We start from the raw sequence: 24,656 nt of genomic DNA on the forward strand, positions 1-24,656 counted from the left end.
ATTGTGGTCTGGTAAGTACATTTTCTAGATATCAGCTATATCGGCTGTCAAGTTAAAAAAAAAAGAATCCAGGTATAAACACATATATTGTATATGTTGATGTGTTGGCAGCGTATTAAACCATGTGAATCATTAAGCTAAAGATGACTCTGAATTTTAATGCTAGGCTATTTTTTCTAAAATGGTGGCTATGGGGTAAAGTGAACCATGGGCCTTGGGGTAAGTTGAGCCAGTTTTTCAATGGAGAAATGAATGAAAGTAGGCCAAGTTGATAATAAGAGCTCATTGTAGGCTACATTTAAAGTTGAATTTACCCTGTGTTTGATTGGTAAGATGTATGAAATGGTATCACCATTTTTACGATTACTTTTCCTTTTAACATGTTAAAAAAAAATCAATCAATTCAATCGAAATTTATATTAAAAATATTTGAAAAACTAAACTTGTATTTGGTTTGTTATTTATTGTTTATAGTTAACTTTAAGATTTGTTGTAGGTATGCCCAGGTTTGAACAGGTATGCCCAGGTTTGAACTTACCCCCTGACCTGGATCAACTTACCCCTAACCCGGGGCAAGTTGAGCCACAATACTTTTTTACATCCTGAATTATAGGTGTGTGTTTTCATTTTTACTATGTGTCATTTCTCCTTGCTTAGAGGACAGCATAACTAAAAAATGGCTCAACTTACCCCACTCTCCCCTAAGGGTCAACCGACTGGTTAGTTTGTGCCACCGAAGCACATATTTCCTCTACAGAGAACAAGGCTTACCCACTCTCGTAGACACATCTATGATGTGCAGTGCAGTATAATAGTAACAAAGTAAGAGACTGAATATCAGCAAGAAGGATCCTGGTAAAGTAAGTTTTACTGAGTATTACTGAGTTTTAGCGCTCAGTCTGTGAAACTCAGTAAGTCAACTTGAGTGAATGTTTATCAAATATCCAAACTAAAAGCCTTAAACAGACAGCTCTAACTCGTTTACTCACAGTTGGATAACTTGCTTGGCCTCCGTTGCTGTGTGTTATTTTGCTATGCGTTAAAATAAACTTTTCACACATTCAACAAAGAAAACAGGCATTTACAATAGTCAAAACAAATCAAACAAGAGGCAAAACTCAAATAAAATAATGAACAACTTAGGTGGTCCTTCTTTCTTTCTTTGCATTGGCTTGTACAACTTTAACGTTTAAAAACTGTGCCTCGATGGCGTCTGAACACAGGTGGCCCATATCTGTCTATTTAGAGGCTGGCGCTGTGGGAATTGTAGTCCTTTATACCGTCTTGAATGCAGATCACAATTAGGTGGCCCTTTTTGTAAAACAAAAATACTGGCTCTAATACTAAGAACAACAAGTTAAAAGTAATTTCAAATGAATGTATTTAACAGAACAAATACTGAACAGTAGCACTAACAGTAGAACAAACACAGTCAAAAGGAGAATGTGACTCGGATGACAAACTCATTAAAGTTTAGATAAAAGGTGATATTGTTGTTGAGAAAATTATTTAAAAAAAGTTGGAGATTAACACACATTGTGTTTCTTGAGTCATTTGTTTAAGCAGCACAGTAAACTTGGTAACACTTTATTTTGATAGTCCATAGTTAACACTCGACAAGTCATCAGTTGACATTCAACAACACTGTTTCAACAGACAAGTAACATGCATTTAACTAACTGCCAGTAGAATATAAGGTACATCTCAAGTGTTGATCTATAGATTTTACAAAAAGTGTCTGTTGACTGTCAACAGGTTTTTTGCAACAGGTTATTAACCGATATTCAACCTTACTATCTGTAGATTGTGAGTTCTTGTGAAAAACCTTTTTTTCTCAAGTGAATGCATTAGGCTTCAGTATTTATCTTATATATTAGTCAAATAAAACAGGAACAGGTGTTTCTAACTCAAACATTACATACATAATGAATAAATAAAGTTTGTGATCAGTTGTGCAAAACATTTCGCTTTATTCCCATGTCTGTTGCATATCATTAGTGGATGAATGTATGTGTTCTGTTGATAGGTTATAGACTTTCTACTGTTCTCAACTGTGTTTCACTTTAATTGGATAGTCGTCCTAACACTTGCCTACAAACGCTTAGTGGAGAATGCCTACTAAAAGTATGCTGATAGTCAACTCTAGATTAGTTGACGATCAACAGATAGTCAACTAAACTCTAAAGTTGCTTATCTGTTGATCATCAACTAATGCTTAATGTAATCTTTAGTTGACATCTTGACTATCAACAGATTATCAACAGATAGTCAACATGACCCTGTTGACTTTCAACTGACAGATTGATTTTGAGTAGTTGATTGTCAATTTTGAAGATGTTGACACAATATACAGATAGTAAGGTTGAATATTGGTTAATACGCTGTTGACATGCTACTAAATTATCAACTGATGACTTATAGAGTGTTAAATATGGACTATCAAAATAAAGTGTTACCGTAAACTTTATTTTATGAATACATTACAAGTCTACAGTGCTAAGATTTGAATATACATAAGAATGAATACATTATTTGATGTGATGAAGGCATACATTTTTATTTTGACAAACATTATAGTTACATATATAGGTTTAGAAAGCTTAATACAGATACTGCTTTAACAAAGATTACATGAATAAAACAAAGCACTTTGAAATGTTCTCAGATAAATGAAAGAAAGCTTGATATATTATTTATTTCTTCGAAAGCATTAACATTAAAATACTGCAACCTTTGGCATATGTTTTGGTAAAAGACAGCAGAATGGGAAATTATCTGTTTAGTGTTTCATTTTTATGACATTGATGATAATTCTGACTCTCCACTGCAGTTTTGGGTTGTGAGGAAAACTACAGTTGAGTGAGTCGAAAAATACAAAATAACAAAAACAAATGTTCTGTAATTACAGCCTTACATTACTTTCACTATAACACAAACCAGTCTGTGATGACGGGTGTTTTGGTGACAGTCCCTCTGTAGAGATAAGTCATGAACATGCAGACCCTCTACAGCCCACAGCTCTCACTGCAGTCAGTGGGGCTGTCAGCTGATCTCCTCTTCAGTTCCCTGCCCTCTGTCTGGTGGTGGGGGTGTGGCTGGTTCCCCTGTGACCTCTGCCCTTTCTCCTGCCTCTTGACCTCTTCAGACCCCTGACTGCTCCCAGGCTCCACACGGAGGAAGGCGCGAACACGGTGTTGCTGCGCCACAGGGCCGCTGAAGTCGATGACTCGACACTCGTACGTGCCCTCGTCTGACGGCTTGACACTGGAGAGACGGAGCTTGTGGGAGATGTTGCTGCCGGCCACTTTTACCACCTAATGGGGACACAATATGATGTATTCTTATTTGAAGCCATATGGTAAACACACAGTATATCATGTTATTCTAAACACTTTAATTATGGTAACAATAATACTTCACCCCCAAAATTACGTTTACTAATTACTTTCACAGTGTTACCTTGATTTCTTGAAGAATCCACAGAATCCAGAATCAGAGAAAAGTCTTGATGAACTGAATGTAATGTGTACTAGCATATCAAAACACCCACAAAACTTGTGCAGTGTAATCCACATTTAATTTATCCAGTCATTCAGTACTGACAAAACACATGGATTTTCACTAAAACCTTACTTTTTATAACACTACTAAAACAGTGCTTGCATAAATAAGTAGACCGAGTGTGAAACTGTTGATAAAAGTAAGGTTGGAGCAAAAATGCAGGGTTTTGGAAGTAAAATAACACAAATAAGAATCATTATACTGCAAGTTGTGTGAGAGTTCATAATAGACTTTTTGTTGATTGAACAAACATGTTCTCTGTTTTTGATTCTATGTTCACAATGCTGGGTGACAAGTTTTTTGGGGCGAGCTGATAACATTTTGGGAATGAAGTATTAATTTAAGCTTTACAGAGTCACCTATACATTTATAATATAAAGATATCTTACAAAATCTTGGATGTTGTTTTTATTCATTATTTGAACAATAATAATATTTGTGCTTTATGCTTGTTGACAGTTTATGCAGACTTACACTTATTTTGGTGGCATCTTTGGAAGTTTCTTCCAGCGGTACAACCTGCACAGAAGTATGGACGAAGCGTTAGCAACAGAGGGCCGCACATCTCCAAAAACCTTTCATGCTAAAAATGACTAATTTCATTGACTTACAACAGCAACACATCGCAGAGGAAAACATGTTTTGATATTAACAACAGCCTTTCCTTAAAGCTTCCTTGTAGTTACCATTATTTTCCTGCTAGTTGAGATGTATGTATTTGTGTGTGTGGGTATGCATGCTTATAAGTGCTTGTTTGGTGTGTGTGTGTGTGTGTGTGTGTGTGTGTGTGTGTGTGTGTGCGTGCGTGCGTGCGTGCGTGCGTGCGTGCGTGCGTGCGTGCGTGCGTGTGTGCGTGTGTGTGTGTGTGTGTGTGTGTGTGTATGAACAGACAGCACTGAGCACGTAAGCCTCTGAGCAGGAGAGTGTGTGTGTGAATGTGTATGCAGAGGCACAGAGGTATTCTTCTGGGCATAGGTATGAATAATGCATGCAGCAGACTGAGATTTGGAAAATATATTTCTTTCTCTGTGCCAATTATAGTGTCTTGAGGCACAACAGGGAAGCCTGAGTTTCCCCATGGTGGGAGAGTCAACCTGTCCCCCTGGTGCTGGCAAATACTAATCAGTAATTATACCTTTGTTTTCGTGCAAGAGGGTTTCTTCCACCGCTATGGCTATTATTGCATTTCTCTCTGCCTGATGTGCAGTCTGTCTAAGTTTAGGTCCGAAAAAGTGAACTGTGAAATTGGAAAACTACATTTTTACACTAAAAGGTTCACATTTGGATAACCAAATAATGGGCTGAGTAAAGTACAACAGCATAATACATAAAATGTACATTTAATGTTTTATGTAAGTATATGTCATAATAATGTGTAGACAAAATTAAAGACGTTTTACTAGAATTATTGCCATCTTTGTGATACAACAGTGTACTGTAATCCAAATGACAGAAGCTAAAATATGTTATATGTTTATTTATTAAATTGAGCTAACAATTTTCATACATCTTTTTCATTTCTTTTATCTTACTATTCTGTATGGTTGCCAATCGTTTTAATGCTTTATTAATTGAAACACATAGTTTTAATGCGTTAAAAACTAGGGTAATTGCTGTTTAGTAAAGATCACAGTTTTTTAAACCTTGACTTAAATATGTATGTATCTGTTTCCCCTCGCAGCTTACATCATTTGTGATCTTCGCAGGCTTCTGTTTCCAGTCTCTCCGGTCCTTGATGTACCACCACTGGATCTCCAGGGAGTAGGAGGGAGAGCCCGTCCCACGGAAGGAACAAGCCATCTCTACATCCTCCCCGCTCTGCGTGGTGATGTCATGTGGCACCTCTGTAAATAGATCTGCAAGAGAGAATAAAAGGACATACGTTTAGGGGAAAGGATTGGCTTAAGACACCCCTAGAATGACAGAGACACATCCTCAAGAATTATATTTCTCGGGGAGCTCAGCGTCAACATTTCACCGCTTCATCACACTAAAGCGAGAGAAAAATGGTGACACGCTGGTACAAAGTGTTGGTGGCCAAATAAATACAGAAATGAGAAATTCTGAGCGATGGTATTGACTCAACAAACCGTTGCTAATTGTGAGATGAAAGCTTTTGCTCACTTCAATGGGCCGTTTTTGGGTGTGATCCATTATGCATCAGCAGTTATGTAGCTTTCTTTCCCTTTTTTCTCTGGAGCTCAACTGTCAAGAATGTTACATAAAGCTGTAACATCGACAGCGAGCTGAAGAAGTGTGCCTGTAACAATTAGGAACTGTCAAAGCACCTCAATCCCACACACTGAGAACATCATTTTCTTTGGTTTGGCTTCCAGTAACGGTCAAAAGCTCTACATTTTCCATCACTTATTACCCGACTCAGCATGCAGGATGTGTGTGAGGGAACACGTTGGATGCTCAAGCTAAATGGATACGTTTAGTGATGCTCCGAAATGCATCTTTCTCTATAAGCTGGGAAAGATTCATAGTTAAATACACCAAGAAACAAAAAATAACGAATGGAAATATTAATCAAGTTATTAAATGGATTATATGACTAAATTCAAAATGGATGGCGTGTGTTCTTCTTCAGAAACCTTTTATTTCCTTAATGTACAGAGCTACTTTAAAATTCAACCTGAGAACTATAGAAAAGGATTTTAACAGCTTCAAATTATTACAAGTTATAAATCCATACACAATTATATATTTACAATACTCTATATAAAGCTAGATACAGGCATTAAATATACAAATACAAATATTTTATATCTCTATTTTAGCTTTGCTCTTTTGTCAAATGAACTTTTACTAGATAGATAGATAGATAGATATAATGTATACTTTATTTATCCCAAAATTAGGAAATGATTTGGTTCCAGCTGCTGTGTGAAGCATTACAAAGTTATATCACCATGAAGTGTAACCTTAGTACAGTCAGTTTATTTATACAGTGATAACCATTCTAATTATATTAAAATTAATAAAGTAGTGGGACATATTATGCACATAAACCATAGATGTTCATTGATTTAATGTAAATGTACAATCTCACACAGCATTCTCACAGCCGCCTAATCCACTCCCTTCATCTCAATCATTCCTCTCTTTCAGGCTCACTGATTGAATTGATTTTATATGAGCATATTTAAAATATATTACAGGAATAAGAGTGCTGAACGTGGGCATTTCTGTCCATAAAGAAAAAGAGAAGTAGCTATTTTGGAGGAAATGTAAACCTTCTGTCCTTTTTCTTGCCGTCCTTTTTGGTCTATTTAGAAAATATTTAGGACCAGGTTAGCAAAGGGAGAAGTCAGTGATGGATCTGAAATTGACATTCTTTCCGCTCAGGACAAAGGGGACATTTTTAGGAGAAAGGTGAAGAATAGAGTATGGGTGGAGAGGGATTTGGTGTTCGGGCCCTCAGGATTGTGCATTTGATGCACCGCTGCTTTTGGCCAGGCAGTGGCCTCATTGTGAGGATGAGACGTACTGCAGGGATGGAGCCGTACAGGGGCCAAGAAGGGGTAGAGGAAAAGGAAGAAAAGAAGGACAATGGCGTCGGTGAACTGAGACGAGTGTCCAGAATAAAGAGGATCTGGGAAAAACGTTTAAAGAAAGTGATAATAAATGCAGCTGTGAACCAGAGTGGTGATATCATACACACAGGCAGTGATGAGAAGTGAATGGGACCTTTAGGAAGGACTGTCAGTGTAGGAGTGACATATGGAAAGATATGAAGAGAAGCATATACAAGTCCTGCAGAGAGCATCAGTGAAAGCTTTCCAACTGTTGGCTCTGCTGCTCACCTGCAGAGACATAAGTAAGGACATACTCTACCCACTTGAGAAGACAGTTATCTTTTGAAAGTTACAATAGCGTGCGCAATGCTATTTTGTGTACATGTTTTATTCTTCAGCAGAGAGATAACAAGCTGGCTAAATGATAGCCCTAAAAAACTAAATGTATTTTTAGTTAGGATTAAATCTGTGAAATGTTTCCCTCACTCCTTTCTTTTGTCATGGCAACAGAAAGGGCCATATTACGTATGAGCACACAGCACTTAACGGTGTAAAAACAGCGCACTCTAGACACTTTTTCCTTTCCTCTCCAGCTCTCCCCTCTTATGCAAATACTCCTGAGAGACAAAAGTATCAGGTGATAAAGGAAACATTTCAATCGAACTCAGTCTACCTCTCGAGTTATGTTCAATCTCTTTATGAGTTCTTATTAAAAGGACTATACAAATTAAGTTATGTTAAATTAAGAGAAAACTTGATGCTGGCTATCAAAGTGAAAGCTATACAGAAACAATAAATATATTTTCAGAGCATAGTAGAGCATAGTTTATTTGCAGAAGCCTCGTCCATCATCACATCAGAAACTGCACCGATCTCCCCACCTTCAAAACACTGACCAAAACTCACCTTTACAGACTGGTTTTAACTTGCGATTAATTTTGTGTCATTTTGTCAAATGTATTATATAGCTGATTTTTATATTTTCTTTATAACTGCAAAGTGTCTTTGAGCACCTGTAAAAGCATTTGAGAAATGCATGTATAATGTCTTACTCTACAGCAGACTTCTTATTATTCAAGACTTTCAATCCCTCTCCCAGATGCATGATGAAGATCACATAGGGTATCAACAACACATAACTTACATGGTAACGATGTGTGTTCAACATACAGTATGGTGCCAAGCGCTAAGCCTGGAAAAGCTGAAAACTTCACCGTGCATAAAATGTATGAGCAGAACAACAGAGGGTGGCGTTCAAGTCATCTGAGTTTTCTTAGTATTCGAAGCAGTGGCTGGCACTTTCTTTGGCCCTGAAGATACGGTATCAACAGCCGGCAGCATCAGTCACTTTGAACAGGCTGTGTTCCCACAGAGTAAAATATCTGTGTGGGACACACAGAGAAAAGACAGAGAACGATACTGTATCAAAAGCAATACCTCCCTCATAATCATTGTTAGGTTACTGCTGAAATAGATCTTAATACTTAATAGAATTAATTATAATTCCATTATAAATGTATCATTGCGTCAACCCCTCGATTAAAACAGTGACTGTCAAATATAGTTAAATATATAGCAACTGTGCTTGGATTTCTTCACAGCAAGCGGTGTGTACTGTGCATGTAGTAAAAGTGATACTGAACCAAAAGAAATACAAGAGCAAATAAGTTGTAATAAAGAATGTGTATCTACTCTAACATGAGGTGGCAACCAATACTGGATGTTGTTATGCAGATACTGCTGTTGATATATTGAGAGTTCAGAGAATTCTGATATTTTTGCCAATACTTTTAAAAAATATTAACAGATACAACACAAGTTGAATGGCTCCCTTAGAATTATCTTTGTGATGAATTGGGACCAAGATATAAATAAGAAGGGAATTTGACAGTGAAGTATAGGCCTACTGTATATACCTTATTCAAAATCCTCTTTGAAAATAAAATGAGCTAAAGACAGCTGACTTTAACCAAATGATGAAACAGCTAAGGCTACTTAGCTAGCAGAAGATTATAAAATATGCTGGTTAAAATTGTAATTTCATTTAAAAATGTTCCTGTGCAAGATGAGAGGCCTGTCTTTGTCTACTTGTGTCTGAAATGAATTACCTATTGTTTGAACAATTGACAAACATCTTTGGGTGGAACATCTGCCACCGCTATATCTATGCAAACTCCATGTTAGCTTGGACCTTTGATTGTTACAGTTAACTACAGATTGTGACACTCGTGTAAGACTTGATACTTACAGTATTATCTCTTTGTCTATCACTATTTTACTTGAAAAACTGACTTAAATAGTATTTGATAGTGATTTCACAATATTTATAAAACGTATTCTTCTAAAATCTACCCATGCCAACCTTTTAAATATTAAACAGTCCTTTCCTACAACCGAAGTAGAAATATCGGCGTGGTGAAGCTAAATATTTTTCTCAATTTCCCCCTTATTTCTTTCTCTTGTTTAAATCCTTTCTTAGCTCTCTCTCTCTCTAGCTCTATAACATCTACCACAAATCTCCCCCTTTTGTTGTTGACAGTGCTCTGCTCTTTCTTTTTTATTGGCCTTTCATTCTTACTTCATCTTACTTCTACCCATTAAGAGGTCCCTTCTACCACTCAGGCCTCTTCTGTACTCTCACCTTCCTTCCTCCTTTAACTTCAGTTCCCCTCCTCACTTTCTCCTCCTCTCTGTGGCTCCCTGCTGAATGGCAATCTGTGTCTGTTGGCTCTCTGGTGTGTGGCATAAATAGATGCTTCCGACTCACTACATCTCCTGGAGCTTTGCCCACTGGCAGGTGTTTCAGCATCCTGGGAGACATACCCTGTGTGTGTGTGTGTGTGTGTGTGTGTGTGTGTGTGTGTGTGTGTGTGTGTGTGTGTGTGTGTGTGGAGCTGTGCAAATTTGAAAGGAATGTCACGAATGAACCAGTGGTGTTGCTTCTGTTGCATGTTTTATGCAAGACGGAATGCAAAAGGGTGTCTCTAAAAGAAAGTAATGGATGTGAGGCAAATGGAGCCTCTCCAATTATCATCAATATCTATTTATAAAACACACTTACTTAGATCAGGCGTGCACACACACACTTACATTAATTTTCTTCTAACCACAAATCCTAAGCACAGCAATTAAAAAAATAGATTGAAACTCGGACTCTTTCGTTAATTGTAGGAGGACAGAAAAACATGTATGTGTACTGCATGTATTTTGAAGCATATACAAATAGTTCAGCAACCTCTGCTTTGAATTTATCATGAAGATATTTTCTTTTCGGTTAAAGGAAACAAGTTTAATGAATTGTGAAATTGAACTTGTTTTAAACTCAATCTCAAATGTCATTCACCTTTAATATTCACTAAAGGACACCTATCATGCTATATTGAACAATATATTGTAGGGCCATACCTATATAAAGTATATAAATATAGTTTTTTTTTTCAAATTACAAACAGATCCTGCATTTTAGCCATGCCTCATTTCGCTCCATTTGCTCTTTCCAGCGCTGTTTTTGCAGGGGGCTGATTCTGTGAGCTGCAGCTGACCACGCCCCCCCCTGCAGGAGAGCCGTCCAGACAGACATCTGTTACAAGCTGGCTCTGCTTGTAACATAAGGACAACAGTTCCACACCGGAGTTGCCCAAAACAATCATTTATTTTATCCAACACAGTGGTTACAACCAAAAATAAAACAGAACAGAGGAGCAGTGTCCTGCTGCACCGAGCAGGGCCAGCTGAGAGAGAGCGAGAGCCTGTTCTGCAGCCCTCTTATCTACTGGAATCAAGTGCCACAGGTGGGTCCCATCACTGCTGATTACAAGAAATACAGGTTACAGCAGCACCAACTGGTGGACAACCACAGGGTTGTCACACCCCCCCCCCCATAAAAGAAGCTTATACTGTACTTACAGCTACTACATGAAACATACATTTATTTAATTTGTCCTTACAAAAATAGTTTATGTTCAAGTTAAGCTCCAGGATAATTAGGGGAAACAAAGATTTTTCGAAATTGCTTCAAATAAACCACCAAAAGATCTCCATCTACTCGCTGGTAGGAGAATATATGAATATCTTAAAGTCCGTTACGAGAGTCAACTTCCATTTGTGGCATGTACTGAATGTCTGCTGAGGAATGGGAGCTTCCAACACAGTGGTTACAGTGGCTGTGAGGGAGTGCGGTCGTCTTTAAACCAGAAGGTTGTGGGTTCGATCCCAGCCCATGCAGTCAACATGTCGATGTATCCTTGGGCAAGATACTTAACCCTGAGTTGCTCCCGATGGCGTGGCCAATGGTGTGTGAATGTGTATGCATGTTAGGTCCTAGAGTAACATACACTGCTCTGTATGAATGGGTGTGAATGGGTGAACGACATGTAGTATGTAAAGCGCTTTGAGGAGTCTTAAAGACTGGATAAAGCGCTATATAAGTACAGTCCATTTACCATTTACCATTCCAAACCCGAGCGAACATGCAGGGCAGCTCAGACGAGGTATTTGAAGCTGTAGGTGGCGTCGCAGGATAACCTCGAGCCCTTTCAGCGACAACACAGGTCCTGGCGGTGAGGCTTCTTCATGTTAATGTGCCGCAGCTTCTTCTCACAGTTGCAGGTAGTCTGAGAGCAGTCCTTGCAGAGGATGGGCTCCACCCTGTAGGGGTTTAAACCCAACCTGACACTTCCGGCAGAGCTGCTTGTAGTACACCTTACTGGTTCCAGTGATGCACCAAACATACGCACTTCTTGCAGTGGAAAAAACCATACCTCTGCTCCAGGAACTGAAAGCTGGACCCCTTTGTAGACCTGTGGAAAGTTGTCTTGAAGTCCTTCCCGGTGTCCTCTTCGCTACTGTCACCCTTCTCACATTCATGCCCTGACTCAACGTGATCCACGGATTCGTCGGCTTCTCTTCACTTTCATCCGCATAGCTGAGTTTCTTCCTGGAGATCCTGCGGTCAAACACGGGGGAGTAGATTGACACAGGCCGCAGGAAGAAGTAGTAGTAGTGCTGTACGGGGGCCTTCCCCTCTGCTTTAACCAGCCCCGGGCTCTTGGGGGACTTTGACAGGGGCACTCCCTCTGAGCAGAACAGCGTTTTAGGACCCAGCGAGCACTGCACGGTTTTATCCACTTTGACATTCACCTGCACGCCGCACTCTTTGGTGATGACTTTCCTCAGTGGGACTGGTAAACTGGGGTGAACCTGGGACACAAGCTCCTGCAAAGTTGGATCCTCCTGCTACTGCTTTGCCAATTCACTACGAGAGACAGACAATGGAACAACAGGTAGCGCCAAAACAATATTCTCAGAAATGACTTTTTTATCTTGTGCTTTATAGGTCTGGGCTCGTGGTACTGCACAAGCTGGAACTACCTTTGTCAGCTTATTCGCAGGGTCAGCAAGCTCGCCCCTCACTGGCTTAGAGGACACCACTGGTGAAAGAGGCACATCAGGCCACACTCTGCCGCCAGCCAAATCATTTCCGAGGATGACTGCCACTCCCGGAACAGGCAAAGATGGCCGGACTCCCATGGCAACCTCACCCTGCCGTAAATCACAGGACAACACCAACCGATGCTTTGTAGCAGACAACAACTGCATCCCCTTTCCCTTGAACAATACACCACTTCCAGTGTCCGTTACCGAGGAAAATGGAAGAACACCCTCAGTTATATATGAATCGATAGCACCTGTGTCTCTCAGTATCTTAACAAGGAATTTGTTTTCACTTCCTTGCAAAGACACATAACCCTCTCGTATGAAAGGGGCATACCCTGGATCAATTTCATCTGCCAACTGGGAGGGGCGAGGTTTCATCTCTTGCAGGGCTGGTCCGTAGTTAGAAACCGCAGCAGCAACTGGTTGCGGGGTAGTATAGAGTTTAACCGCAGCTATAGCGTCATCCCTAGCAACCTTGTGGGGAGAAGCTGCAAGGGCAACAGGCCTGGGAAACTGAACATTTTGGAGTCAATTGGTTTTTGCAAGTACTGGGCATTCCTTTTTCTGGTGTCCTTTACGCAAACAAAAGTAGCAAGTACTTAGATCTACTTTACATCTGGGGTCACCAGACCAGTTATTTCTGCTCCCCCAGTCAAATCTCTCCCCTGAATGAATCTTGTGTGTTAACGTGTATTCATCAGCTAACACCCCGGCGTCTGTTACATGTTTAACCTTATTCTCATTCAGGTATGTAGCAACGCGTTCTGGAAGAATATCTTTTAATTGTTCAAGAAGGAACAGTTCCCTCAAATCATTAAGATTTACTACTTCGGAAGCCGTGACCCGATTACATTTCATCGTCAGCTCCCGAACAAGTTCCACATCGGTCTGTTCTTCTGACTTCCTTAGCTTCCTGAACTGCTGACGGCAGGCCTCAGGCACCGACGTTTTTAGCACTGCAGTCTTTACCCTTAAGTAATCTTCACTGTCAGCCATACTTAATGCAGAAAATGCTTCTTGAGCCCTACCAGTTAACACACACTGTAACAGCAATGTTTTCTCTGAATCAGACCACTGTCGTCTTTGGCTAAGTCGCTCAAAAAGTCCAAAAAAAGAATCTACAGTCTTCTCCTCGAACTTCGGTACCAACCTCAAGTTATAAGCTACATCAAAAGTAGCTGGGGACACCCCAGAAGAAAGCTTACCCTCTTGGATGAGGTCCAACTTGTAACGCTCGTGTTGCAATTCAGCTTCCCGCACCACTGTAGTTAACCTTAAACGCTCCATCTCAGTTTCCTGTTCACAAGCTCTAGCCCGGTCCTCACGAGCACGTACTCGTTCCTCACGTTCACTGTCTTGTTGGTACTGCAGCAGCATTATTTCCTTTCTCTGTTCAAATGTAATTTCACCAAAGTCAAACAAAGAAAAACCTGCACTTCTCTGCCGCTCTGGATTTATAGCTGCCTTCTCAGCCAACTCCTCCTCGGAACCATCATCGACAGCCACTGCTGGCAGAACTTCTTGCAGTATCAACTGGGCCTGTAACATAGTCACTATGGTGTCTTTACGACCCTGCTTTGGAAAGTCTACCTCAAAATGCTCTGCAATTTTTAACAGTTGGTCTTTAGTACATTTTTCCAGTAGTTCCACACTGGGACACTCCACAAAATCTGTCAATGTAACCATGATTATGCAAACTCCCTTGAACCCGGTGCACAGACACCTAAAAATATATATATATTTTTGTTTCACTCTGGAATACCTCTCCCCTAGCTAACTGCCTACCGAATACTAGCTATCTTGTCTCACCCTAGTCTTCATGCATGCCACCACAGGTGTTTTCAACACTTACCCAATGACCCGGTAAAGCCCCAGCGAAGCTGTTACTCACCAAGACAGCCACGGACGTGTACCCATGACAAAAAAATGTCGAATCATGTTTATGCGCAAAAATAACAAACAAAAACAACAAACCAACAAGCTCCCCTGAAGGAGATGTTGCTTATGCCTATCAGGAAAGGTAATTCCAAAGCTACTCCTTAATGCCCCACACCAGGAACCAACTGTCTACACAATCAAGGCAAACAAATCAAGTAAACAACTATCACCTGGTTCTTTATCCCGGACGAACCCCCATATGTTACAAGGTGGCTCCGCTTGTAACATAAGGACAACAGTTCCACACCGGAGTTGCCCAAAACAATCATTTATGTTATACAACATAGTGGTTACAACCAACAATAAAACAGAACAGAGGAGCAGTGTCCTGCTGCACCGAGCAGGGCAGCTGAGAGAGAGCCTGTTCTGCAGCCCTCTTATCTACTGGAAGTGCCACAGGTGGGTCCCATCACTGCTGATTACAAGAAACACAGGTTACAGCAGCACCAACTGGTGGACAACCACAGGGTTGTCACACATCAAACGGCAACACATATTCAATCAAAAAGCTCCTCAAAAACACTATCGAAGCAGTTCCTGCTGTTGCTACGTTAGTTCAAACAGTAACCACGGACAATTTTTCTTAGCGGATGCATGTCAATTTAAATCAATACAACTATTTTTTAAATCAATAAAATCATTTTCGAAATCCATAAAAGCATTTCAATTAATATTGGGAGTCATGTCGTTACTTTGTCGAGAATGTGGCCATGTAATAAGCGGGATAATGTGCACCAATTGACCAATAGCCGTTGCGCCACTTTACTGACGTCAGTAAAGTGTTCAAATCTGGATCAGTTTTTATCAGATCCGTTGCAGCCCCTTTTTTAGAGATTTGGGTATGGAGGAAAATAGAGAGGGTTGTGTTTTCTGTGTGCTGTGCAATGATCATCAGATCAAGGGGTGAAACCCGCGTCTGTAAAGCCGGTGTGTCCTTGGGCAAGACACTTCACCTGAACTTGCTCCTGTGGGTATTGTCCACAGTTTCTGACCATTGATTGTACCATGTGTAATGTAATGTGTAAAGCGCTATAATAAATGTAAGGAATTATTATTATTACATTTGTCTCACAATGTAGAGAGAGATGTATAACAAATTGAAAAAGCGCTATAATAAATGTAAGGAATTATTATTATTATTACATTTGTCTCACAATGTATAGAGAGATGTATACAAAATAACAAATTGATAAAATGAAAGTGTGGATCTGGCAGGTGACTTGGGAAAAGCACTGCAGATCTGATGAGAAAGTGTAAACAGGTGGGCAGATGGGGGGGGGGCAGTGAGGTGATGGGTGAACGGACAGAGGACGCAAGGTTGCAGGAGAGGAGGGACTGAGGGACAGTTACTGACAAAAACGAGGGATAATTCTGTAAATCAATCTGCTTTTGGAACACAACAAGGTTATAATCATGAACTGTTGCCCCACTAACCTACTGATTGGGTTGGGGGCTCTCTAATAACTCAAATGTACAAATACCAACATCTTATGACCATTAGACTCCTAGGGTTCTATGCATACATCCGAAATCATTAGCACCACTAAATGATGCTGTGCCAAAACTAATTCCTCACCATGCCTCCCTTGTCCGTTCCTCCTCCTCCTCCTCCTCCTCCTCCTCCTCCTCCTCCTCCTCCTCCTCCTCCTCCTCCTGGTTTTATTGATCTAACAGTTTTGAAATTGCCTTTCAGTTTGCTATGCAGGCGCCCTCTTCATCCTGCCAGTGAAACACAACTTGTTGACAAACAGACTGTCTCTGTGAGTGCAATGCTGCGTCGGCCCTGACAAGCAGACTCTGCAGACATCCAACTATTTCCTGACTTGAATCCCATGCATCACCAGAAATCAATCACATAACCTTGGTAGAACGCTACATCAACACAAAAGCTGATGGTCTGTTTCACAGAGAAGAAAGTGTACTTTGGATGTGAATAACGACTTCCAGGCAAATCTGAAGCACTCTGGGATGTCTTATATATAATGCCATAGCAGAACAGAAAGAGTTTGCTTGGCTTGGCCTTTTCTAAGTATACATTTCATGAGGGCGGTACTGTCAGAACTGAGTTCTACTACAAGCTGGGGAGCTTTGTTTGAAGATGCAAGTACAGTACATGCATTTTTTAAATGTTTCTCCATGGCATTTCTCAGAGGTTCGGTCTTAAGAACACAGACCGCTGCTTGCTGTTCACCAAAGACTCATTAAAAATTAAAAGGGGAGAAATAATGAAAGAAAGCAATGCGGTGGAGGACATAAATATATAATAAATACATATACACTGCCTCAGTCGAAGAACACCATGCTTAAATATTTTCTCACTTCAAGTCCAAGGCGAAATGAGATGGATAAATCCAGTGCCAGTGTGAGGTCAATCCATCGATCCTCGCTCTCCCTTTCAGTCTCACTCTCTGCTTTGGAGGGAGCTTGAGCTGTTTGAGGATGACTAAATTACAGAGGGCTTATTAGCATGGACGAGAAGCAAGTGTGACACCCATATCTCTGCTGGTCCATGTGTTTGTGCTTGTGTGTGAGCCAGAGAGCCAGAGAGAGAAGCTTACGGGATAAGCCTTTCACCAGTGAGCTTCTGTTTTTCTTTGACAAATCATTAAAGGACAAGGCTTATGTTGTTTGGTATTTTCTCTTTTTTGAAAATGAAAACACCAAAGGAAGATTGGTCAATTCTTAAAAGGGCAAAATAATGTCCTATTATAGCTAGGCACGGTAGAATTTAGCAAATGTTATAATAGCAAAAAGTGCATTTACTGAGGACTACTTAAGGACCTACGTAGTCTACACATGTGCTAGTTTAGTATCTGGGCCTATAGCAACAGTACATCGTGCTTTGGGAGTGAATTAACTCCCAAAAATACTTGGTACTGAAATGATACCAAGTGCAAAAATATGGCTCATTGATGTGTTTGTAGTAGTTATTGTTGGCACAGAGGGAAAGGATATAGATTTGGATCCTAGGGTTGTCCCTTTTTAATCAAAAGTTCAAGCTGGAAAACTAAAAATAAATATTTGACATGAAATCCTCTGAATTTCAAACTCCTCCTTGTACTCAAGCAGGGGTCTTGATAAAATGCCCTATCCATCTGTTTGCTGCGATACAGTAATTTGAGTCTGTTGGTCAAGTAAGACAGTGGAGGCACTGAAAGGGAATGAAACACAATCAGAATAGATTCCACAGGGCAAAGTATATTTGAATGCTGAGGCAGTCTATAGAGGCAACGTGAGTTATGCCTGTATCACCATGCATGAAATCAGAGAATCTGTAAATGGCGACACACATTCATGTAAAAGTACTGTAGAGAAGACAAATAGAGGAATTTAATCAAAGAAACCTGGTAGTTTGAAGAACTGCAGAATATCTTTCTCTAGGTTAAGTGCAAAAATGTTTCCCCTGAGAAGTTGCCAGTTTATAAAAATGGCAACTAAAATCATGGTCATTAACTCAATACCTCTATGTGAGTCACATCCGTAGGGAATTGAAGATGAGTAATGATTCATTCAGAAACAAATAGTAACAGAATAAAAACCAACATATAAGAAAAATATTCCACTAAGATAAATGTAAATAGCCCTTGAACAGAATCCTTGTAGGAACAGGTATTTCGCTGACTTGATGCATGGCTTTAATAATCAAGGGAGCCCTAAGAGAACTGGGGATGAAACAACAAGAAGCTCCTGTAATAAAAATACCTGCTGCAGAGCTCTATATTAAAAGCTTTAATCATGAAGGTAACCAACTAGAGGAAGAAATGATGTTAGGTTTGTGATTATGGCAAATTATTCAGGGATCTCAGCATTTGTAGCCTACTGGTTGTGAGAATATCTTTATTAAAACTATATTTTTGAACAGGCAGATTAAGTCAATTATATTAAGGTATTTTATGTTTGTTAGATCAATAATCATTCATAGCAAAGGTGGCTTAAATGTTATATCGGAAATTGTTAATACTATATACAGCCTAACTCACTGTTCAAAGATATGTCTGTAATTACCTGCAGTAATTAACTCAGGAATTGTTCAATTGACAACTGATAACTAATAATGTGGAAAAATAAACATGATAGCACTGACAAATAAAAATAAGCAGTCTGGGAATATACCATAAAGTCAATAATGCTGTATTTGGTTCAGAATAAGTGGCGATGCAAACAGACAGGAGCCTCCTTGGGGAAATAATCGCTTGCTGCGTGACCTTCAGCCTCTCTTCACGGTGGAAGGTAAAATAATTAAATAAGAATGGAGCCGGTAGACTCTCCGGAGATGAAAGACAACCATTTCTTTGATTTGAGTATGTGGCCAAAATGATGGCGTATATGCTTTCAGGAGACGTGGCAGTGGTGTACAGCAGTGAAACAAGTGCTTAAGAACTTTGCATGGCACAAATTGAATAGGGTCTTGATGAAGATTAATTGGAGTTGAGGCAGAGCTTGACATCTAAGCCAAAGAACAGCTCGCACAAAACTACATTTCTCAGGGCCACGGCTTTCTTCTGTGATGACCGATGAGGACGTCGTTGAGAACTGGTCCGGACTACTTATTACGATAAATCAGTGTAAAATAGAAAATTACCGTAATTTACAATTATATTATAATATTTGTGTTGCAATAGCTAGAAGCAGAAGGCACATTTTTAGCTTTCCCTTTAAAGTGTGACAGGTTAAAATGTAAAACACCTCCAGTATCATCTCGAGATGAGTGTTCTTGCAGCCATCTTTTCCCTCTCCTGCTCTCTCCTACCGAGCCTCCGCCAGCACCCTCCGCCGTGACAGCGTGACTGTACAATCTGTTGCCCCCCGCAAAGTCAGGGATCCATTAATTTGGAAGCCAATGCAAACTGCCTGGGCTGGCTATCCTCATTAAGAGGACACCAAGCAGAGGTCTGGCAGAGAATCAGACACTTTGGAAGCCTAATGAATTGGTATACTGTGAAAGTGGTCCGCTCACGATGGTTAACAGGATGAACGCTGCCAAATAGCACCGACGCTGTCTCGCACTGAGTTCAGAATGAGGATGAAACTACGTGTAGGATCATTATCACTTTGTATTGTACGGCATCAACATCACCAATAACTCAAACAATGCTCATTCTTATCTGCATCCCATGTCCTCACTGGTGAGACACGACCCTCAGGTCGGTGAGTCATATTCTGACACACATGGCCCTCATTGACGTAGAAACACAGATTCAAGTAACCCTATCATTTGAATTCACACATAACTTATTATTTTGCGTAGCAGGTGATTCAATCTACACTTGAGCTGAAGTGGAATCTGTGGTGCAGGGGCTGACCGAGCCCCTGCCAGATACACTTATCTGAAACAAATGATTCAGGGCTGAATCTAACAAGCATGCACTCTCCAGAACGGTGCATCCAGCCTCTCTGCTCTACATGATGGCTCGGCTCCCCTCTGCTTGGGCAATTTATCAAAAATCCAGACTGAAAGAAAAAAGGAAAAAAAAGAGTAATCGCCTGAGGATTACTTAACAACACTGCTAGAGCTAGAGCTACTTTTGGTGAAAAGTGAAAATAGAAGGCTTTTATTTAGTTTCTGGAACAAGTTTAAAAAACCTGAACGGTTGTTTTTCAGAGTACATTTTAGTTTTTTTTAAAGCATCACACCCTGAGGAATTTTCTTCTTTATGGCCAGACAGTCTGACACATAGAGTGGGAAATAACACGACTTGGCAAATTGTAATCAAGTCCCTTTGAGAGAAATGCTATTAATTGATTTTCCGACCTGTCCTAGACACTCAATCCATTTGGAGCCAGCTGCTTTCGCGATCGAGCTAAAAGCTAACTTGCTAAGCAGCGAGGGCTCAGGGGAAGACACTGTGATGAATTGGTTATCACACAATTTAATTAGAGAACAGTAAATCTATGTCTGGAGCTGCTGGAGAAAGGTAGGATTGCTAGAAGGTAAAAATGCCAATTGTGTTCAAAAGAGCTGACTCTGAGAAAAGGTAGCACTTGAACAAAAATAGCACTGTCTGAAAATAAAAGCAAAGATGTTATTTTAGCAGCTGTCTGAATGCAATATCTTACCAGACACACACACACATGCTTTCACCTACAACATAAAACTATGCACTCATAATTGCATATTATAATCTATTTTACAGCTGGTTTGACAGACTATTTTTATTTACAGTGGTGACTGACTGCTCAAAATAAAAAGCTATTTGACATGACGGATCAGAAATCAAGATCTGCATAAACATAGCAAACCAATCAGGGTCAGTACTCAGTAGAAATCAAGTCCATGAGTATAAGAAGTTGTGAATATAACATAAGGTGCCACAGGACAATGCCCAGCATGTCAAACCTTCACGCACCTCCAAAAAGTACAGAGTGCAGCACAGTTCATTCTGGGTGTTTCTCAGGGTGTTTCTCAATCTCGAGTAAAGCTGCTCCAGAGCCACTATTTCAAGCATACTAATCGGAATTCTACCGAGCCCGGCGTACTTCGTTTGGAGAAATTTCGAGGCTGCACATGTGTAGACTTCCAGTCCTTCAAATCCCAGAGAAACACCCTCTCTCTGCTTTGGCTACCTTACAGGTCATTTGTCTTAAGAACATTGAAAGCTCAAAACCTTGGCCTTGCATTTCCTTTTTATGTCCACCAATCTTAACCTTGTTTCGAACGATAAATATTATCTTATAACACTGTGGTGATTTGGACAGGAGACAAACGTGAGTGACTATGTGGCTGGTGGAGGTTTATACTGCATGACAAACACATGCTTTAACTCATATAATATATGATGGTATTCCACATACAGTGCCCAAAATAAATAGAAGTAATAGATTATAGTTGTTCTAATTGCTTAGTCTTTTGGTCTAAAGCTAATGCATTCGCAATATTCACAATCTGCTTTTGACCAGGACTTATGTTGCATTCAACCCCTCGATGCTCCTTTTTCAGAGATGGAAGGATGGGGCATCAAACTCCAAGTGGTTGACTTAAAAAATATTCTTGAAATGAATTAGTGGAACAATTCAAAGGCTTCACCATGTCAACTGTGTTGTTGGTATAGAGACTGCTGGGCCTTGGAACACAGTTTTGTATAATTTAGCATTAGACAAAATATTAACTTTTATTGTATTGTACATTGCTGTAAAACCATGAGCCATATGAAAAACATCAATATAGTATGTGTGGGTGCTGCAAATGGTATACAGATGTTACAATCTGGATCTGTTATTTGTTTCCTCTGATATTTAATCACTACTTCAAAGAGACCAGTATATCTTGTTGACATTCAGACATTAGTTATCTAACTTTATTGTAATTTTCTGAGAAATATATAAAGAAAAATCAAAAAGACATTTAGGTCTGCAACTTTTGGGATTGTATTCCAAAACAACATCTTGCACACAGTTTTAATAAAAACTCTATAGCTAATATACTGATCTTCTCCAACAAAGGTTGAAACTAATTATTCATAAATGTATATAAAGTAATGAATATGGCTCTAAGTTACTGCAGTTATGTCATATTCAGTTAGATGAATGCACTTCAAATAACTAACCCAATAAACAATGTTCAAGTGGACACATTTAAAGACGATACAAGTGGGATATTTATAAGTTAAATTATAACCTATAGCGATTCCCTTTTTAAGATTCTCACAGACATGAGCACAACTGAAATAATAATAGACATCTATCTTGACAACAAATAAAACGGCATTACACTTAAATACACTTAATTATCTCCTCCACTGAACCACACACATTCGCTTCTGCTAAAAACATGATTATAATAATACAAGCTTATTTTGCAGTCAAGCTACACAAACAGAGGCATGAACAAACTTACCATTTCCAGAGATGTGATTATCCACCTCTCCGTGTCCGACATTAAGAGCTGCGTTAAGTTGAATATAAAGTCCCACGTACTGTAAAATCCCTATTATCACTCCAAAGACTCTCATTGCTTCAACCGGTGATTCGAGCACTTGTATGAAATGTGTCACATTAGGTGAAGAGCATCCGTAAAATCTCCCCTCCGGCGACGAGCAGCCCTCACAGACATAAAGCTTGGAGCTGGAGGAGAGACGCTGCTGCTCCTGTTAGCTCTGCGGGAGGAGATGATGCGGCCAGCGGAGGCGGAGGGAGAAGCAGCGTGCAGACAGGTGCTGCGGCTCACACTGAGAGTCAATTAGGCGGAGGGATCTCACAGGGGGACTGTTGGTTTTAGTTTATTTTCTGTACTACATTTCAATCTTTGTTTACTAATTCCCGTGTTGTAGATGTCCTCAATGCTATTAAGAAAAGGCTCAGGAGATTTTTTTTATGATGATTCTTCAGCTTATCACCATTATTTTATGACAGCTTGTCTGATGGGTTTCACATGTTTTAAACACCGAATGTACTTTATACATTTACTTTATTATGTTTTAAATTGAAGTATGTGTGTTCTGTGTTTCACTAACCTGCAAGACACATTTCCACTTGGCTATATAAGGTTGAATGCTACACTGAAAAAAAAGGCTGTTGGATTCACATGATTTTAATATGGACATCGGTTGCACATATTCAAATATGTGTACTTACAACTATTCCATTATGTTAAAGACACACAACTATTTTATGTCAAAGAAACATGAAATTGTTATGTTCATTTGAATAGTTCCTTTAATATTAGGTATATTTATTTACCCTTTGTTTAACCAACATGACTTTTTTATGTTCATTTTAGGCTTTTAATATGCTCAGTATATTTAACTTGTACCTGTTAAAGCAACATGATTTCTTTATGTAAGCTTCACTGTAAAAAGTCTGTTGGACTTACATAATAAAAAACATGGACATCGGTTGCACATATTAAATCATGTGTACCCAAAACTATTCCATTATGTTAAAGACATACAACTATGTTATGTCAAAGAAACAATCAATTGTTATGTTCATTTGAATAGTTCCTTTAATATTAGGTATATTCATTTACCCTATGTTTAACCAACATGACTTTTTAATGTTCATTTTAGGCTTTTAATATACTCAGTATATTTCATGTGTACCTGTTAAAGCCACATTAATGTTTTGTTGAAACTACATGCTATAGTGTTCTGTTTAATCTACCTAGCCTGCTCAAGGGGTACATACGATTATTTATTTCATGTGAATAGAGGCATTTCGTACATTCTTCGACAGGATCCATCCTAATCTCTTATCTACAGCATTTATCATAACATTTTAAAACAAATAGTCAATAAAGACAAACACATTTATTTGAACAACATTCATGTATGTTTCTCAAAAAATAAAACAATATCAACATTCAACGACACATCCAGATGAGCTTTTGGTTTTTTCATCATGCAAGGCAAGGGAAGTTTATTTATTTTGCACCTTTCAACACAAGGCAATTCAAGGTGCTTTACAAAAATGAAAGACATTCAGACAACGAAATCCTGACTGGAACACATCCAAACAGTTATTTAAATGCAAGAAATTACTCATCTGTTGAAAAACTACTTTTTCAATGATTTTACCTAGAAATGGCAGGTTTGATATTGGCCTGTAATGCAGCCTAAACTATGCCACGAGAATTAACAAATACATTGAAAATAAAGAAATAAAATAAAAAATGTTTGTGTTGCATGTATATATACATTATTGTGTTAGAACACAGCAAGGAAGCTTAAAGTGGACCTATCATGCTATATTTGAATAATATAGTGTAGGACCATACCTAAGGCATATTTATACTTTTTTTTTCTCAAAATACCAAACGGATCATGCATTTTAGCCATTCCTCATTTCGCTCAAATATTTTTTGCATGATTGGTCCTCTTTAAAGGAAACAATTCTCCCGACTAAAATAAAGGTTTATTGTGCCAAATGGCAAAAAAAGCTTATTTTTGTAACTCCTTAATACAAAATGCCAAAGCCTAGTCGGAAAAAAAAATAAAAATGTCAGGCTTCTTACCCAACTCCTACCAGAAAAACAGGAGGAAAAGGGGTTCAGACAAAAAGGGTTTCTCACTCCAACAAAACAAAGCGTGTCCTCAAGACAGGTTACATTAGCTTAGCTTTACAATAATTTTAACGATTGGGCTTTCTTGGAGAGCATGTTGCCTTCTAGCTCTATACAAATTTTCTGGAGCACTTCGAACGTGTACTTCAGTTTAGGGGGGTAGTTCAGGTTCATCACATACATGAGTCCGAACAGCATGGTAG

General features: G+C 39.3%; 1 protein-coding gene and 1 pseudogene across 1 annotated transcript; both read right to left on the reverse strand.

Annotated features, from left to right (window-relative positions):
• Positions 1 to 1,392: 1,392 nt before the first annotated feature.
• On the reverse strand, positions 1,393 to 22,541 carry LOC117446236 (V-set and transmembrane domain-containing protein 2-like protein). The gene is made up of 4 exons (XM_034082305.1): positions 22,291 to 22,541; positions 5,248 to 5,417; positions 4,036 to 4,080; positions 1,393 to 3,314 (listed from the first exon to the last, which is right to left on the reverse strand). The coding sequence occupies exons 1-4, from the start codon at positions 22,403 to 22,405 to the stop codon at positions 3,006 to 3,008; spliced, it is 639 nt and encodes a 212-aa protein (XP_033938196.1). The 5' UTR covers positions 22,406 to 22,541; the 3' UTR covers positions 1,393 to 3,005.
• On the reverse strand, positions 10,726 to 14,066 carry LOC117446237 (zygote arrest protein 2.L-like; annotated as a pseudogene).
• Positions 22,542 to 24,656: the final 2,115 nt, after the last annotated feature.

Source organism: Pseudochaenichthys georgianus, chromosome 5, assembly GCF_902827115.2.
Source record: "Pseudochaenichthys georgianus chromosome 5, fPseGeo1.2, whole genome shotgun sequence".
In the NCBI taxonomy this organism is placed as follows: Eukaryota; Metazoa; Chordata; class Actinopteri; order Perciformes; family Channichthyidae; genus Pseudochaenichthys; species Pseudochaenichthys georgianus.

Bases quoted from the DNA above. Each gene is read 5' to 3' on its own strand.
- LOC117446236 (XM_034082305.1), bottom strand. From the start codon at position 22,405: ATGAGAGTCTTTGGAGTGATAATAGGGATTTTACAGTACGTGGGACTT. The intron at 5,418-22,290 runs GTAAGTTTGTTC...TCTCTCTTGCAG, and splicing joins TAATCACATCTCTGGAAATG to ATCTATTTACAGAGGTGCCA. The intron at 4,081-5,247 runs GTAAGCTGCGAG...ACTTCTGTGCAG, and splicing joins CTGCGAAGATCACAAATGAT to GTTGTACCGCTGGAAGAAAC.